General features: G+C 56.0%; 2 protein-coding genes across 4 annotated transcripts; both read right to left on the bottom strand.

The window, feature by feature from the left end:
* Window positions 1–490: 490 nt before the first annotated feature.
* PRSS8 (serine protease 8) lies at window positions 491–3,735 on the bottom strand. The gene is made up of 6 exons (XM_063101206.1): window positions 3,651–3,735; window positions 3,394–3,411; window positions 1,757–1,919; window positions 1,185–1,456; window positions 932–1,098; window positions 491–814 (listed from the first exon to the last, which is right to left on the bottom strand). Exons 1-6 carry the CDS (start codon window positions 3,733–3,735, stop codon window positions 491–493), a joined length of 1,029 nt encoding a protein of 342 aa, XP_062957276.1.
* Window positions 3,736–6,101: 2,366 nt separating this feature from the next.
* PRSS36 (serine protease 36) lies at window positions 6,102–14,823 on the bottom strand. 3 transcript variants are annotated; one of them, XM_063100864.1, is made up of 15 exons: window positions 14,787–14,823; window positions 14,449–14,484; window positions 14,220–14,255; window positions 13,831–13,993; window positions 13,128–13,408; window positions 11,371–11,537; window positions 9,267–9,513; window positions 9,020–9,149; window positions 8,411–8,667; window positions 8,164–8,327; window positions 7,632–7,869; window positions 7,386–7,527; window positions 6,843–7,108; window positions 6,642–6,763; window positions 6,102–6,513 (listed from the first exon to the last, which is right to left on the bottom strand). In XM_063100864.1, exons 1-15 carry the CDS (start codon window positions 14,821–14,823, stop codon window positions 6,235–6,237), a joined length of 2,565 nt encoding a protein of 854 aa, XP_062956934.1. In that variant the 3' UTR covers window positions 6,102–6,234. The 3 variants fall into 3 exon arrangements, with proteins under 3 accessions (XP_062956934.1, XP_062956935.1, XP_062956936.1); XM_063100865.1 differs by having other exon boundaries at window positions 8,179–8,327; XM_063100866.1 differs by lacking the exon at window positions 6,642–6,763 and having other exon boundaries at window positions 7,018–7,108.
* Between the last annotated feature and the right edge of the window lie 2,623 nt (window positions 14,824–17,446).

Genomic DNA, 17,446 nt, shown 5'->3' with positions numbered 1-17,446 from the left:
AGCTGCCCAAAGGCAGCCCAAGCCCAGAGGACAGGAAGAGGGCAAGGCGATGGACTCATCGGGCAGGCCAGGTGGGGCACTGGAGCCAGCCCTTCAGCAGCAGTCAGCTGGGCAGCTGCCCAGTCTTCTAGAAACAGGCCGAATCCAGGGCTCATTTTCATAGCTAAGAGTAACCTTGGGAGCTCCACAGGAGCCCATCCTATAGGCTTGCAGGCAGCAGGTGGAGGTGCCAGAGACTCTTAACAGTACCCCAGGCAGTAGAACTCCTGACTGGGGGTTGTAATTCCAAAGAGCAAACCCAGAAGAATGGGCTCAAAGGCCAGGGTGGTACCCTGGTCTCCCCCAGAGTCCTGGGAGGAAGGAGTGGCTCATGCCAGGCCCCAGGCCCACAGGGTATCAGGGAGGAGCCAGGTGTCTTCCTGGGAACAGGTGTATGTCCTTGGGTGTGATGTGTCAGTCCTGGAAGCAGACTCAGCTCCTGGTGAGTAGCTCAGTGCTCATGCCATGGGCAGAAGAGGCTCAGGGTCAGGCCCAGTGGCAGCAGAAGGCTGAGCCCCAGCAAGCCCTGGGCTTGGGCAGAGTTGAAGGTCAGATAGCCACTACAGAGATTGCCATCAGGCTGGGACTCTTGGATGTGGGGCACGACACGAGGCTGGAGTTCTGCCACATGGAAGTGGATCCAGGAGGCATAGCTGGAGGTCAGAGTGTATACACCAGGCCTGTTGGGAGCTCCACAGGCATCGCCCCAGCTCACAATGCCCGCCAGGTACCAGAGGCCCCCTACAGGGCAGGAGAGTGGGCCCCCAGAGTCACCCTGAGAAGAAAACATACAACAGCTGTCAGGACCAGGCCCCAGGCCTCTAGTCATCTGTGCCAGCCCTCATCTCCCAAGAGGCACTTGTCTCATGTGTCCCTTGGGCCCTGTGGTTACCTGGCAGGCATCCTTGCCCCCCTTCACAAATCCAGCACACACCATGTCCTGCTGGATAAAGTGGGGCTCCTCAGGCTTGGCATTGATGTTGTATAGGCAGTTACATGTCTCACGACTGATCAGTGGCACCTCAAGTTGCTGCAGTGGTTTAGGGGTCAGGAGGCTAACTGTGGAGGCAAAAGATGCTTACCCAGGGCCTGTACTCCGAGTCAGGCTCCCCACCACGCCTCGAGGCATCCAGCACCTCCCTCACCTGAAGGCGCCACATAGCCCCATCCAGTGACAGTACAATGGAGGCCATTGGGGAAGGAGGCGTTGGCTGCAGGGAGACAGATGGGCCGGATGTGGCGGGAGAAGGTGACGGGGCTACTGAGGCGGAGGAGCGCAATGTCGCCCTGGGAGCCCTCCTCACGGTAGCTGGGGTGGGAGATGACCTGTGCCACAGTGCGGACCTCAGTGTTGGCGGAGTAGGAGTCCAGCTGGTTGGCCCCCAGCTTTACCTCATAGTCTTCCTTGCGGTGCTCCCTGCAGGCAGCAGAAGGGCAAAGGCTGGGACCCCGGGGATCTTTCCTGGTTCCCTGATCCCTGTTGCCTTGTGGCATCCAACCTGATTCCAATCCCAGACGGCACCTTTTACGTCTCAAACTGCACCCTAGTTTTATTCTGTGGTCTCTGACCCCTCACCTTCACTCCTGACTGATCCTTTCAGACTTTACTGATACTCTTAGACCCAATCTTAGAACCCCAACTTCTGACCAGGATCCACCCATGAACTTTGACCTCCAGCCCACTTTTGACCCCTCCTCCCCTGCACCGAGCTGGTACCTGGGGAAGCAGTGAGCAGCCGACAGCACCCACTGCTCAGACACAAGAGAGCCACCACACACGTGGATGCCTTCATAGGTGATGCTGACCTGCCAGGGCCACTGACCGGGGGCTGCACTGCTGCCACCTGTGATGCGTGCTTGGGGGATCACACCGCAGAGGGCTGCCCAGGGAGGAAGGAAAGGGGTCAGATCTTTCTGGGGCCCCACAACACGTCCTTAGCCCTGCCACTCCTCACGTGTCCCAGGACATCTGGTTTAGAGCTCGGGAAGTGGGTCCACTCCCTTGGTCCCCATGGTATGGCTCTCCAGGCGTGGGCAGTGCTGCCCCTAACTGTCTGCTACACATTACCTAGTGCAGGTCTCATGGCAGCCTCCTTCCTCTCAAGACTTCCTGCCTTCCACCCAATCCACTCCTTACAAACCTGAAGATCTTTACAAACCACAAACCTGACCAGGTCACACCCTGCTGAAACCCTTCCATGGCTCCGCACTGCCCTTAAGATAGACTCCAGACCTGCCATGGCACTACTGTCTACTCCAGCCATCCCTCTGGACACTGCCTGTCTTGTACACAGGCCACACGTTTGTTCACCTCCAGACTTCTGTTTATCCAGGCCACTCTGCCTGGATAGAAAACCTTTGCCCACCCTCACTCTGCTTGGCAAACTCTTTGCCTATGGAGACTGCCCCTCCGTAGCCCCTCTGGACCCGTCTGGACCCCAACGGCCGAGCAGGCATTGACTCTGAGCTCCCAAGGTTCCGGGGCTTCCCCCTAACCCCTGGTCCCCCCCCCCCACTGCCCAATTTCACAAATTATTCTGGCATTCACAGCTGTGTCTGTTTCCACCGCACCAACTTGGGTGTTCCCTAAGGGCAGATTCCCATGTCCCCAGTGCCCAGCACAGGGCTGAATGAACCGATGCAGCTGTGGGCGCGTTGTACAAATGAACAGAAGAACTGGGCTACCCTGATGGGAATGTCTGGTTTCCAGAACAGCCCCAGCCCCACCCCAACCAAGGCCGCTTTTTGGAGTGGAGCCCAACTGCCCTTCACAAAGCCACCTTCCTAGGAGCAGAGAAAACTGCCAGCCAGACTCCTCCTTTCCCTTATAATCACAATAGCTACTATTTAGTGAGTGCCAGGCCCTGAAGGAGATTTCTCTTCCCATATTCCCTGAGTCCTCACTGGCAGTCCCAGGAGATAAGACATAATCGACTTCATTTTAGAGGCGAGGAAACTGAGGCTTAGAGGAGAGGGGACTTCACACACAGCCTGTAAATGGCAAACCCGTCTGACTCAGAGCCAGGTTGTTGCCTTCAGAAAAAGGAGACCTTTGGTATGTTTCCCTCAAAACCACCTTGAAGGCCCCCACCTTGGGAGTCTGAAGTGGGTTTAAATCCCAGCTCCAACATTTACTGGCCGTGTGCCCTTGGGCAAGCCACCACTCTGCACTGCAGTTTCCTTATCCATAAAGTGATGCTGTGATCCCTCACTCCCGAGTTGTCTGGAGACTTAATAGAGGGTGGGTGGCGAGACCACCCAGCAGAGGGTCACTCACTTGTTAAACACACCAGGGAAATTGGAATCCATGTCCCCTCCTCCTTCCCCTCCCCCATTTCCCCCAGCAAGCCTCACCTTCGGTCCCATCAGCTCCTGGAGAGAAAGAGAAAGAGGGAGAGGTGAGCAGGAAAGACCTGACTTCCCAGACCCCCCATCAGCACCTGCCACTTCTCCAGAGGGCTGGCCTCTTCCCTAGGAGGGCCAAGGCCCCAGGAGAGGGAGGCTGACACCTAGGGAGGCTGAGGGACTCGTGAGCCCTGGGTAAGGGATGTGCCCCAGAAAAGGATTCCCAGCCGCACCCTCCCCAAGTCCCCCGCTACACACATACTCACCCATCCCTGACCGGAATAATCCAAGAAAGAGCAGAATGGCTACAGCCTCCAGCTGCCCAGGCCCAAGGCCCGCCCTCTGGGCCATGGCCCAGGACGAGGGCCCCCCGAGGGAGACACCAGCCCACTAGGGAAGGAGCCGAGGGCTAGTTTCGAGGGCAGGATCCAGATGTTGGCTCAGAGGGCAGGGATCCTGGAATCCGGCTGGAGAGGGTGCAGGTGTCCAAGGCTGTCTTCTACGGCAGGGAATGGCCAGAGGGGAAATCGCCCAGAGACTATGCAGCTAGCAGTGTGGACGCGTCTCCGGCACGGGCTGGGCACGCAGAGACCTCCCCGGAGCGGCGGCTCCTTCGGGGAAGGCACCTACCTGCCCGCCCCTCCCCTGGCCCCGCCCTCCCTGCTATGCTTAGCCAGTTCTCCTGCCACCAAAGTCACGAGTCCTTTCAGACCCCCGGGCTGTGTGGGGGGGTGGAAGGTGGGGGTTGACCAGCTCGAGAGCAGCCAGAGACAGGGCTAGAAGCCCCGGGGCCAGCTTCCCTAGAATGCGTCCCAAGTGTCGTCCAACCCAGGTCTCTCAGGTGTCTCAGACCAGTTATGCCTCCCAGGGCTATTTTTGTTATCTTGGGGCCAGAACTGCTCCTCCCTTCCTCCCTCCCACCGTAGGCTGGGTATCTAAGCCCAGGACCCCGGGGTCTGCCCCAGGCCAGGGCTATTCCAGGCCTTTTCTGTACAGTCTACAGCCTCATCTGTCTGTGGGCGGTGAGCAGGTGCCAATCATCCCACAAATATTTACTGAGTGCCTACTATGTTCCAGGCACAGGGGACAAAACAGACACCAGCTCTGTCCTTGAGCTCATGGTGAAGTAGGGGTGCCAGACTTGACAAATAATCACAAATAAATATAGAATAATTTCAAACTAGGAATCAGGGTGGACGGGAATGGGGGCTCAGGTGTCAGGGCACAGCAGCACGACAAAAGCTGGCATCAGGAGGGGCCTTTGAGGAAGTGCTGGAGAACTGAGACCTAAGGGGGTTGTGGACAGGTGTTAACAAGGTAAAGGGGGGCACAGTGTTCCAGGGAAGCATGCTAAAGTAGAGGAGGGACAGAGGTTCAGGGAACGAGGGCCCCTGTGACCCTGTGACTGGGGTGGGGGTCGGGCACATCCTCTGTGAGTAGGACTCTGTGGCAATTCAGAATATGTGTTGGGATCAAGCTTCAGGAAAAACAGATCCTCACTTCCCCACCTACTTTCCAGAAGACTCAGCAGCATCTGCACTCTGGGCCAGGACCTTAGGGCCCAGGCTGGAGGTGAGGAATTCCTGGAGTGGGCAAGTGGAGGGGCTGACTTGGGAAGGGGTCTAAGCTGGGAGGAGGGTGCCATGAGGGTGGGTTTAGGTAGAGGAGGGGGCATGTTAAATGTGCCTGGGGGTGGCATAAGGGGGACTGACTGGGTATGGGGAGCAGCCGGGAGCCATACGTCCCCGTGGAGATTCCAGAGAATGTTCTATTTGGTATTTACCAGCTAAGCATAAGCCTGGCCCTTTACGAACCTGTGCCCTTCTCCTCAACCCCCCAGTGAGAACATCCAGCTTTCCTCTAGGTCCCCCTCCTCCATGCTCTGCCTACTCAACCCAGAGATTGGGACCCCAGCCCAGAGGGGACCCTCTGCCCCCGTCATAAGCTGGCTTCCACCCCATCACCAATCAAACATCAATTCCTCTGTGACCCTTTCCTGATCTCCAGCCCATGGTGTCCATGCGTGTTTCCCACCAGATTGGGAGATTGAGGGCTTGTATGACAGACTCCCATTGCGATTTACTAGTTAGCAGGGAACACGGATTGAATTAACGCAGGGAGGTGTGTGGTTAAGTGGCTGACGGGTGAGATGGTGGACGTACATACAGGGGTCCAAACTCTAGGGACACTGGGCAGGGTGTGAACTTGGTAGACCTTCTGAAGGGTACAAGTGTCGTGTGTGTGCTGTGGACACTAGGGTCATACGCTTTGGGGCGTCAATCATCAGGGTATGCATATGGGGGTGGTTCTGACTCTTGCCCCCAGTCCTTCCCACTCTGGGGGAGGGGCATCAGGGTCTGAGCTTGGGCTGAGGGCTCTGGCAGGTGCTGGGGACACTGATTCTACTGGGAAGGTGACTTACAACAGCTGGCCACCCAGCCTCCCCTGCCCTGGGGCAGGAATGAGGGAACAGCTGACACGTTATCAGCGACACATTTCCTGGGAGCCCAGGGCCTGACTCACAGAGGCCCTGGGAGGGAGGGGCCGTCCTGTGGGCTTCTCCTTAGCCCAGGATGCCCTCAGCCCCTCACCTGCCCACTGCCAGGCCACAAGGCCACGTGTCTGTGTTTACACCTTTATTGTCCGCTCCGCCCACCACCCCCAAGGATTCTTGGGCCCAAAATAGCCAGCACTGAGGCCCAATTATCTGAAGCCGCTGCAGTCTAGGTGGGTGGGGCCCTCTGGAGGCTCTGGCATGGGAGCGAGCCGGTTGGGCCACATTCCAGCCCCTCTGGGCGGTAAGTGGAGGGCGGGAGAAGAAGGGGAAGTGGCCCAGGGACCCAGGCCCTCTCAGCCCTGGATCAGGGGAGTGAGCAGCAGCAGGAACAGAGCAGGCCGAGGGGAGCCCGAGGCCCCTGCTATGTCTGGGTGGCAGAGGTTGCTGCCTTCAGGGGGCCAGTAGGGGGAGCCACCAGGGGACAGGAAGTGGGCCTCCCCCACTGTTTGGGAGATCCAGACTTCTTCAGGACCAATGGCAGCAAACAGCTCCCGGCTCCCTCGAACAGCCATGCCTGTGAGGACCCAGGAGCCTCCCTCAGTCTGGCACAGGAGGGGAGGTGCTGAGGTCACCTGCAGAGTCAGAGCCAAGGCCAAATGGCTTGGTCCACTGCCCTTCCTCCTGGTCCCCTGCACTCTCCCCCTGGGTCCAGCCACCAAGCAGTGCTAGTCTCCATCCTCAGGTGTCCTGGCCCCTGTACCTCACACCTGTCCTCCTGCCCCTCTGCATACAGGACACAGAGGGTCCCAGGGGGCAGGATGCCCTGATAGAGGCAGTGGCAGAGCCGTGGTGTCAAGATGGTGACAGCAGCAGCCACAGGGACTAGAGAGAGGAGAGAGGGTCATCCCTCCCAGAGTCTGAATACCAGTCACTCCTCACTCCCATGACCCAGGCCTCTCACCTCGGTCCTGGGGGTTCTTCCAGCCCAGCACCCAGCAGCTGGCCCCCAGGGTGACACCCCCTGGGTGGAGGCAGATGGGTAGGGCTGATGGGGAGGGCTCCACCTGGGAGCTCAGCTCCAGGAGGGCCAGGGGGGGACTAAGTCCCAGGTGCCGGGGCAGGCGGATACTGATGACCAACCGGGATAACTGGTGGCCCTGTGGGAGGGGGCTGGTCCCCGCCCGGCCCAGATACACTTCAATGTAAGGCACTGTTGTAGAGCCCAGCCTGTTGGAAGAAGGCCCAATGTCACCTCCTGCTCATCCCATTGCTGGAAAGTCCTTCCCAGCCCAGGGGAAAGGGTGGGAGGAATCTCTAGGGTCACTCCACTAACGCCTTCATTATTCCTTCTTCCAGATCTCCCTTCTGTCTCAAAACATCTCACAGCAGTTCCCCTGTGCTGTAAGAGCCCCAAAGAGAGAATATCCCACTACAGTAAGAGTCCTTTGGCTCAGGTCCCAATTTTTCCCTCCAGGTTCTTGCCTAGGAGATGAGTGTGACCCACCTGAGGACACAGTGAGTGGCTGCCAGGACCCAACCCGGGGCCACGAGGATCCCAGTGCAGACTCGACCACCAGCCACATGCACCTCTGCCAGCCAGGGCCACTGGACTCCCATCTGAGCAGCCTCTGGCCGCAGGCCACAGGCTGGGGAGAGGAGATGGCCACCTCTGTGGGGGCCTCTCAGCTTGCCCCTGAAATGCATCTAAGCACCCCCAGGAGCCTCTAAGCCCCAAAGGTCCCCCACTCACCACCATGCTCTGTGTGGGGGGGACATGTCTGTGTCTCAGTCTCCTCCCCCTCAGGGCCCCAGTCCCAGGCTAGCTGGTCCTCCAGGTAGGCTCCCCGAGTCACATGGCTGATCCACGGGCCATGGGTCTGCAGAGGGGAAAAGGCTCGGGGACGCAGACAGCCAGTGGAGAAGCCCCTGACTCCAGCCAGGAACCAGGTCCCCTCCTCCTGGCACAGAAGGCTCCAACGCGAGTCATTCTACAGCAAGAGAGTGTGTGTGTCCAATTCTAATTTGCGTAAGAATCCAGTCCTTTAATCTACGGATAGAGAGAAGCCCCAACACCCGCTCAGGGGCTCCCTCAGCCCCCTCCCCAAAGTCCTCCAGGGAAGGCTCCGCCCCCAGCCTGTTGTTCTGGCCACGCCTCCACTGCGTCTCCGCCCCCAAGAGTGCTCCGACTAGTTCCCGGTTCCTCAGGCCCCGCCCCCAGCCCCCTAGGCCCCTCCCGAGTCCCACTCAGTCCCGCTCCCGCAGGCCCCGCCCCCGCCACTCACCCAGCAGCGGCCTGCCTCCTCCTCCTCCAGGTAGACCGGGCAGAGAGCATGCGGCGGGTCTCCCGGCAGCGGCACCGGCACCCCCTGGCGGCCGTACAGGCAGTGACACCACCAGCCGCCCAGTAGCTCGGCCTCAAGCAGCGGGCTGAGGCCGGGCGCCGGCTCTGGGAGGGAAAGGCAGGAGCCGGCGCTGCCGACCGACCGCGCCGCTCCGCCCCGCCCCGTGCCGCGCCGGGCCCCAGCTCACCCCCGCGGCCCCAGCGAGCCAGGCGGCAGCGGCTCCCAGGCAGAAAGTAGTGTTCTGGATGAGGTAGGCATACGGGCCGCGGGGCCGCGCTCAGGTTCACGGGCGCACGGAGCTGCAGCAGCGCCAGGTCCGAGGCGTCTTCCCACGAGGCGTTCTCGTGTGGCACCAGGCGCGCCACCCGCTCCGCGCGCGGGCGCGAGGGCAGCAGCACGCGCCAGGCATCCAGGTCGCGGGGCGGTCGGTCGGAGCTGATCGGACTGCGGGATGGGGAGGCTGGGGACGCGGGCCGGATCCCGCACACCCGGCGGGAAACCTCGTATCCTTGGCTTAGACGCATTATCTCCAGGCTAGGATCCTTCATAGGCGGCCGGATCCCCGGCCCTATCCGCGTTCGAACTGCGCACTCTATACCACCCTCTACCCGCCGCCGCCAAATTAGGACCGCTCTTTTCATGCTGAATCATACAACTTCGAATGGGACACTGCACTCCAGACTGAGGTGTCCACCATCCCCACCCTGCCCGAGGGGAGGGTTGGGATCAGGTAGATGGGGTCTCAGGCCGATGGGGGAGGGACAAGGATCTGCTTGGGACGTGGATTCTCACTCACTCCAGAAAACAGCTGGCAGGTGCCAAGACCCAGCTTTCAGACACCAGCGCCCCATGGCAGGGTCTGGACCCTGGCACCATCACCCGGGCCTCCCAGGGCCAGGTCCCTGGCTGCAGGGCCTTCCCGCACTCTGAGGAGTGAGAGGCCTAGGTCAGGGGGTCTCCTGAACCCCCCTCATCCCCAGCAGTCTCCACCTCAACTCAAATCTCCCACGTCCAGCTCACATCCAGGGGTCCTGTCCCCTCACCTGGCAGGGCAATGGTGCAGTTCTCCCTGAGCTCTTGGAGCCCTGAGTGGGACTCCTGGGGCTGGGAGGGAAAGGCAGGCCCAGGCTCGGGACCCTTCACGTGTTCCCGTATCCATGCCTCATAGGGAGCCACAGCAGTGAAGACTCCGGGGCGGTTCCTCCGTCCACAGCCGAAGCCAAAGCTGGTGATTCCTGCCTGGAACCAGCGGCCGGCTTCCTCGCAGACCAGAGGCCCCCCAGAATCACCCTAATGATAGATGACTCCATGTCAGGGAATCAGCCCAGGACCCCATCAGTTCATACTGGCCTTGCAAAAGTCCTGCACTTCGTTTTGGCCCAACATACAGCCACCTTCTCCTAGAAACCTTCCTTGGCTGTGCCTTATCCTCTGTGTTCCCTACAGCCCTAAGCAGAAGAAAGCCTTGTAAAGTAGAGGCTGATGGGCAGACAAAGCCAAGAGCACAGAGCTGATGCATTAAAGGCCGTACAAGAGAATCCTGCAGGTCCATTCAGAGCAAATGATTCTTGCTCAGTAAATAGTTCAGATAAACCCTGTCTTTGATTTCTAAGTTCACACAACTGTTAAAAAAGTAAATCAGAGATGCTGGCATTCATTCAGGAGGAAGAGGCTGTTAGATATAGGCAATCTAAAAGCAGCAAGAAAAAAAAAGATAATAAAAGAAGCAAGAAGGGACAGTCTGAAAGCACTTGAGGGACTACAATGGACAGACACTAAAACAGTGGTTGTGCAGCCATTTAATGTTGGGGCAATGTCTTTAAGTCATGTCTGTAACCCAGGTCAGGCATCTCTGTGACCTGAGGAGGATCACAAAGGAAGCTCAGAATTATCTAGAGCTGCACTGCCCAATATGGTAGCCATTAGCCACATGTAGCTATTCAAATTTATTTTTATTTATATTTTTGGTGGCTGGCCAGTACAGGGATGGAACCCTGCACCTTGGTGTTATCAGCACCATGCTCTAACCAACTGACTTGTCTGGCCAGGCCTTAAACTTAACTAAATTTAATCAATCAAGTAATTATTAATTAATTTTATTTTAATAATAAAATTAAAATTTTAGTTCCTCAGTCACACTAGCTACATTTCAAATGTTCAATAGCCACACGTGGCTAGCAGCTACCATGCTGGACAGCACAGATACAGAATATCTCCATCACTGCAGGAAGTTACATGGGACAGCACTGGTCTAGAGGAATTGGAATTGTTTGCAATCCTGTTCAAGAAGGCAGTGGATTATGTTAACGGGGCCTGGAACCTCAGAATCAGGAGGTACCCTAAAGACCATCTATCTTGAATCTCCACCACCACCATGCATGCTTGGGTGCCCTCAAAAATGTGTGTCATGGATTACCCTACCAACCAGCCACCAAAAAAAAAAAAAAAAAAAAAGTCATTTGAAGAAGCTTTCTGAGCAAAATGATTAAAATATACTGTGTTTTGGCCTTCAGTAGGTTATCTGGAAAATTCCCTTCTGTGAAGGATTAATTCATTTTTCTGTAACTATTTATTGAGCACCTACTAACTAACAGGTGTTGTGCTATGGGCAGGGTGTGGGATAATAGTAATAGTAGCTAGTATTTACGTAGCTTCCTTTTTTTTCTGGCTGGCTGGTACAGGGATCCGAACCCATTACCTTGGTGTTACAAGGCTGCAATCTAACCAACTGAGCTAACCGGCCTGCCCTACTTAGCTCTTATTAAGGACCAGGTACTGTTAATCATAACAACCCTGTGAGGTAGGTAACACTATTATCCCCATCTTCCAGATGAGAAAGTATAGGCACAGGGAAGTTAAGTAACCTGGCCAAGGTCACACAGCTAATAAGTAGTGGTGCTGGGCTTCTCATCATGCCAACTCACTCCAGAGCCTGACATTTTCCTGCACTATACTGCCATAAATAACAGTGCCCACTTGTCGAGCCCCAGCTTCTACCCATTTATAATCTCACATCAATCCCATTCATTGGCAATCTTGCCCTCTTTTTGCAGATGAGGCTCAGAGTGATGGGATTTATCTATTCACACTTTTTCCTATTGGTCAGGGATCTGGCCCTGCCAGGTAGGTTCAGGGGCCTCCCCTCACCTGGCAGGTGTCCCTGCGGCCCTCTGGGTAGCCAGCACACAGCATCCCTGGCAATAGTTGGAAAGTGAGGTTGAAGGGGCCAGGCCGGCTGTAAAGACACTGGCAGGCAGCCTCTCCCAGCAGTATTAGCTCCACTTCCTGTAGCACCCAGGGAAGAGGCAGAGGGTCTGGGGGCAGAATCAGAGAGCAGGTCCTGTGAGGCATGTATAGAGCCCCCAGTTCCCGGGGTTCAGCTTTCTCCCCTCCAGCTGCCTCCTAGACATCTGCATCGATGCCCCATGACACCTCAGCCCACCGGATTCAGCACATCTCCTCCTGCTCCTCTCTGTTTTCCTTCCTGTGTCCTCATCTCAGGAATGGCCCCATCAACCACCTGGTGAGAGCTACCATGCATGGCACAATGGTCCCCAGGCAACAAAGGATGTATGTAGGGGCTAAACTCATGAAGATCTGAGCCCTTATGTGAAGTTGTGTTGCTCCAGAGGGGGCACCCTTTTCACAAAGATGCCCCCGTATAGACTAGATGTGGTCCTGGGCTTAATTGCCAAGCATGGAATCTGGCTGTTATCCTCGAGTCTGCTCTCAACTCTCTTTTCCCAGTCAGTTCCCAAGCCATGAAAACCTCTCCTCTGTGACTTCTCGGTATTCAAACTTCAACTGCCTGAGTCCAGGCAGCATAACAGTGGTGATCGACCCAGCCTCCCGACTGTCCTGGCCTCTAGTTCATGCTACGTTTGCTGTTGCCAGAGGAATGTTTCTAAAGCTCAGCTCTGCTCTTACCAGGAACAGTACCTGGACCCCAGTGTCTAAACCTGACGCTTCAGTCCTATCCCCAGGGGAAACTGCTTTTGACAGAAACAAAGTCACCTCCTACGGCACCTCCCCAACGCACCCAGCCCTGGCACAGGTCTGATCACAGCAGACGTGGAATATTTGTGGGGGCCTTGCTAGCAGGCAAAGGTAGCATTGGATGACGGGGGTGACCGGGAATGGAAAAGTGGTCTATTCCCCCCCCTCACTTTCAAACACAGTGCTTATTTATTGAATTTGTTGTCTACCCACTAGAAGGGAAGCTCTTAGAAGGCAGAGTTTTTGCTTTTTACGTTCACCAGTGTATCTCTAATGCCTAACACACTGCCTGGCACATAAAAGGTGCTTAAGAAATATCTTGAGCAAAAAGAGTGAAGAATGAGGATGAGCAGGGAGAAGACAGGAGGTGGGGAGTTAGAGAGATGAGCAGGGGGTGGATAGAATGGGAGGAAGTGGGACGGGAGGGAAGGAGGGCAGAAACTGACATTTGCTGAACTCCTGCTGTATGCCAAGTGCTGAGCTTAGTGCATTCACATAGATTACCTAAAGGAAAAATATCTAAAATGCATTCATTACTGCTATGCTAGGCACTGTGCTATAAGCTTTACCTGTATTTTCTCACTTAATTCGCCCAACAACCTCATGAAGTGGGCACCCCTATTTTCCTCATTCTACAGAGCAGGCAATGACTGGCCGAAGTGCTTTGTCTGAAATAGCAGAGCTGGGATGGGAACGCTAATCGGATCTTAAATCCGGGAAGGAAAACACTGGAAGGAAAGGTGAGGAGGTAATGGGTGTGTGCATGTGATTCAGTGTCTCCGTTTAAGATCCCCGGAGAGGACTGTAGCTGGAGATGCGAGCGGGGTTGACCCGCGGGCTAGCCCAGGGGCCCGGGTTTCAGGCCCCCCGCGATGTCCCACCTCCGCGGCCGCGCCCCGCCCCCTCACCCGCCTCCTGGATGTCGCCCCAGCCAGTGGCCCAGCAAGCTGTGCCGTGAGCGAAGCGGTGCGAGGCGCGCGGCAGGCAGACGGGCCGCACGGCTGGGCCCAGCTTGGCGGGCGCGGCCAGGCGCAGCAGGGCCAGGTCGGCGCCCCGCTCCACGCGGCTGTAGTTGTCCGGCACCAGGATGGCGGCCACCGCGCGCACGTGCGCACCGTCCGGGGTCCCGTCCTGCGAGTGCGCGCCCAGCAGCGCCGACCACTCGGCCGCGGGTTCCAGGGTCCCGTTCCTGCGCCGGGCCGGGGCGGGAGGGGATTAGAGTGACCCTACGGAGGGGGCAGACCCTCGTGGGGATGGGGATTCAGAGCCCGAGGAGGAGGTGGGGTCGGCAGGAACCCAGAGGAGCCGAGTCAGATCCAGATTTGGGGCCGAGACTCCTAAAAGAGGGGCGAATCCGATTTGGAGGTCGTGATCGGGGCCGTGGATTCAGACTCGGATATTTAGTGGAGTGGGGACGAGTCTGCTGGGGGCCTCACTCCACCCAGAATCATAGTGGCTCGCAGAGCACCTAGCGTAGGGGACAGGGAGGGGAAGCGGGGGCAGCTCGGCACCAAATCAGCCTTGTGGACTTGGGGGGACAAGCAGGGGGGGGGCAAGTGGCGGGGCGGGGTTGGCCTTTGAAGGAGGGGCTGGACCAGGGCGGATACTCACGTCACGAAACAGTGAGCAGCTGAGAGGACCCAGGAGGGGGCGATGAGGGAGCCCCCGCAGATGTGCCCCCCGCCCCGATGCAGGCTCACTTGCCACGGCCAGGTGCCGGGCTGCGCGTCCGAACCCCCCATGATGCGGGCAGAGGGTTCAGGGCGCCCGCAGTCTGCAGCGGGGAACACTGGAGGTCCAAGCCCGCCTCCCGTCCCTCTCTCCAGAAGCCCAGGTAACTCCGGACAAAGCCCGTCCTCCACCCGCTTAGGGTTGCCCCTCTGAACAATGAACATAGGGGACCTAGGCACGTCTACATTTCTGCTCATTTCCACCTCCATCATGGCCTAGCCAGCCTTAACCTCCTTTCAGATCTGAGGACGCCCAGTCCTCTTCCTTACCCAGATCTTCAGGTTCCTCTTGGGTAGGACTGACAGCTGGGAGCCAGAGGATAGAGAGGAAGACACTGGTGACCGCCAGCCCCTGACCCTGCCCAGCTCCCATCTTCTCTCCACCTCCCACCCCTACCTTCCCAACTCCCTGTCCTTTCAGAGCTCCTGCGGTGCCCATACTATCACTCCTATCTTTTCTGCCTCTGCACATGAATTTCCCACAGTCCAGTTGCCTTACCTGTGTCCTGTAAGGCTCCTGGGATGGGACTGATGGCTGGAAAGACAGAGGGAGACAGGAAGAAGCTGGAGAAGTGCACTTACTATGGGCCCTCCCTGACTCTCTCCCCCCAGCTTTGCAGCTATTCTATCTCCCTGTGGCACCCACGCCTTCTTCCTCCCTCCTCTGATACCCTGTTCCTCTCCCTCCTGATGCCTCACTCACCTCCTCCTTTGGACATCCCCCCCTTCCTCCTGTGACACCTCACTCCCCACACAAAACACAGAAATCCTGTTTTTTGGCTCCCCGGAAGCTAGGACCCAGGCCTCTTGCAGCTCTCCCCTGTTCCCTGAGGTTACCGAGGATCACAAGTGAGAGGAGCAGGTGCTGGGACATGGCACACTAGAGTCAGCTGGAGCCACAGAGGTGAGTGAAGGTGTGTTCCCTACCACAGCTCTGTCACTGCCTAAGGCAGTCAGTGACTCTCAATGGTCCCAAAAGCAGCCCCACCCTCCCTGGCTGGAGCCCATCTCTGGGAATCTGAGAGGATCTGGGGCTGGAAGAGGGAAATAGGGAGCCTGAAGGCCCCACCCTGGGCCCTGTGCTCATCTCACATCTCTGAGGCCCAGGGAGGGGGCGGGGGGATAGATGTCCTAGCTCCAGGACACCTGTTGGGTGGGGGAGGGAGGAGTGGAGAAGTCTGTGGGCCAAGTCCAAAGAAAAAGACAACCAGGGGCTGGGAGGCCAGTGTTCTGGGTCCTTGGTGAAGCAGGGTTGGGGTGACCATTGGACAGGGGAGGTGGCCCCTCACTGGCGTGACTCACCTGAGACCTTACCTCTGTTTGGGGTGCGGCTGCCCCAATGGCTTGGCCTTTTCTTCTCACACAGCTCTAGTTACTAGATTTGCTGGCCAGGTCCGGGACAGGAGCCCCAGGGAATTCAATCCCATCCCAACAAAAGGATCACAGATTCTGGCATGTTGGGTAGGGCACGGGGATTCTAAGAGGGGGCTGGGCAGGCTGGCAAGGCCAAGAAAGACTCCGCCTTTCTCTGTGTTAGAGTGAGTACCCTCAGGTGGCCTTCACTTACTGTTTGTGTGACCTTAGGGAAGTCACTCAACCTCTCAGTGTGTAACAGTGAGAGCCTACTGAAGAAACCTATGGCTTCTCCAAGAGGAACTGAGGAGTTTAGTGAAGGAACTGTTCACTGCACAGAGGTGCAGCAGGGTTAAGGGAAATCAAGGGATGGTGAAGCACACTGGGGCTGGTGACAGTGGAGAGCCTTGCCAACCTGTTGGCCTGAAGAGACAAAGAGAGGAAGCAGTTACTAGCACCCAGACAGAGCTGTAGCCATGGGATGGAGGCAGCTGACAGGAGCCACGGCCTTCAATGCAGAAATGCAGCCGAGACCCCTTCTCACTCCTCCCATCCTCTGGTCACCTACCAGCTCCTCTTACTGTCTGATATCTTCCAGAAGACAGAGTGCAAGGCAGCCTGTGACATGATCCATAAAGATCACTCTCTGGGGGAACAAATCAGGATGTAGCAGGGTGGAGAATGGAAATGGGTCAATCAAAGCATATCTGCACATGTAAACCTATTTTCTTACCAACAGTGTAAGCTAATAATATTACTCTATTCATCTAGTTTCCTAGGAAACAGAGGCCTTGCAAAGCCGAGGTGCCATCCCAGGGTGGCAGGAGTGAGGGAGAAGGAACAGTAGGGAGAACATGCAAATACAGGGACCCAACAGTTGACTGGATTCAACTGATGATCTTGCCTGCCTTAGCTAGTGCATGGTGAGTGATGAAGGTGAGCGTAGGGATAACATCTGCAGACTTGTTAACACAGTCCTGGGGTTGTCAAGTCTCCTCAGGAACTCTTTTAACCTACTGCTTGTGTAGGCATTTGCCCCTCAAAGGATAAAGAACCAATCATTCAACAAATGCTCAGAAAAATGAGGTAAGGAAGAGCTGGCCAGCTAGCTCAGTTGGTTAGAGCACAGTGCTACAACACCGAGGTCAAGGGTTCGGATCCCCTTACCATACAGCCACCAGGGGCAAAAACAAAACAAAATAACAACTGAGAAATATTTAGAGTATTTATTAATTCATTAAAAAATAAATCCATTATATGTTTATGAAAAGTAACTATATTTTCCAAACAAAAACTAGAGAGAAGAGTGGCATTGTTTTACATTTTTGCAGATTTCTTTAATGTCCTGATTAATAGAATATGGATAGATTCTCATATCTACTTCTGCATCCAGCCTGGTGTGATATTACATGTTATGTAGCCTCTGGAAACCTACATTGTACACTGGACACTATTATAAAAGTAGTTTTGGCCTTGGGTATCCCTTGGAAGGGTCTTGGGGACCCTTTCTAAAGTTCCCAGATCATGTTTGAGAACTGCCACACTAAGACAATGATCCTTAGCACTTTCCCCAAACCATCAAACCTGAGGAATCGGACTTGCTCCTCTAGATAGTATGGTGGCCCACCAAAGCAATGGATACTGTGTTAGGATGGGGAATGTTATCCTCTAGAGAGACGGGTTGGAATTTCTGGTAGGTGCAAGTGCAGTTTATAAAAGCTTCCTGGGTGATTCAGGTATTCCTGCCACCCCAAGATGTTCTTGCTTGAGAGTCAGTGCTCTCTAAGCCTCCTAGCAGCAAATGCAAAGAGGAAAACACAAGCAAAAGTCTCTCTCTTCCAGGTACAAGGACAGAAAATAAATTTCTCCTGTGAGTCCTCACGGAGATGACATTTGGTGTATGAAATCTCCCTCAAAAACATCATCATGGCAAAAGCAGCAAACAGTTTTATAAGGATTTTAATAGTGCTGCTTAATGTCAGCCAATGACTCCATATTTAAACTATAGTCAATAAAATAATTATATGTGGGGGGTGCCTCTGGGTAAGAAAGGTGATACACACACAGTTCTCTGCTGGTCTGATTAGGGAAGGGGAAATTACAGATCAGCAAGTGTACTCATTTTCTATTGCTGATGTAACAAA

The sequence above is a fragment of the Cynocephalus volans genome, chromosome 6, assembly GCF_027409185.1.
Source record: "Cynocephalus volans isolate mCynVol1 chromosome 6, mCynVol1.pri, whole genome shotgun sequence".
Lineage (NCBI taxonomy): Eukaryota > Metazoa > Chordata > Mammalia > Dermoptera > Cynocephalidae > Cynocephalus > Cynocephalus volans.
This window is presented reverse-complemented; position numbering and strand designations above follow the sequence as displayed.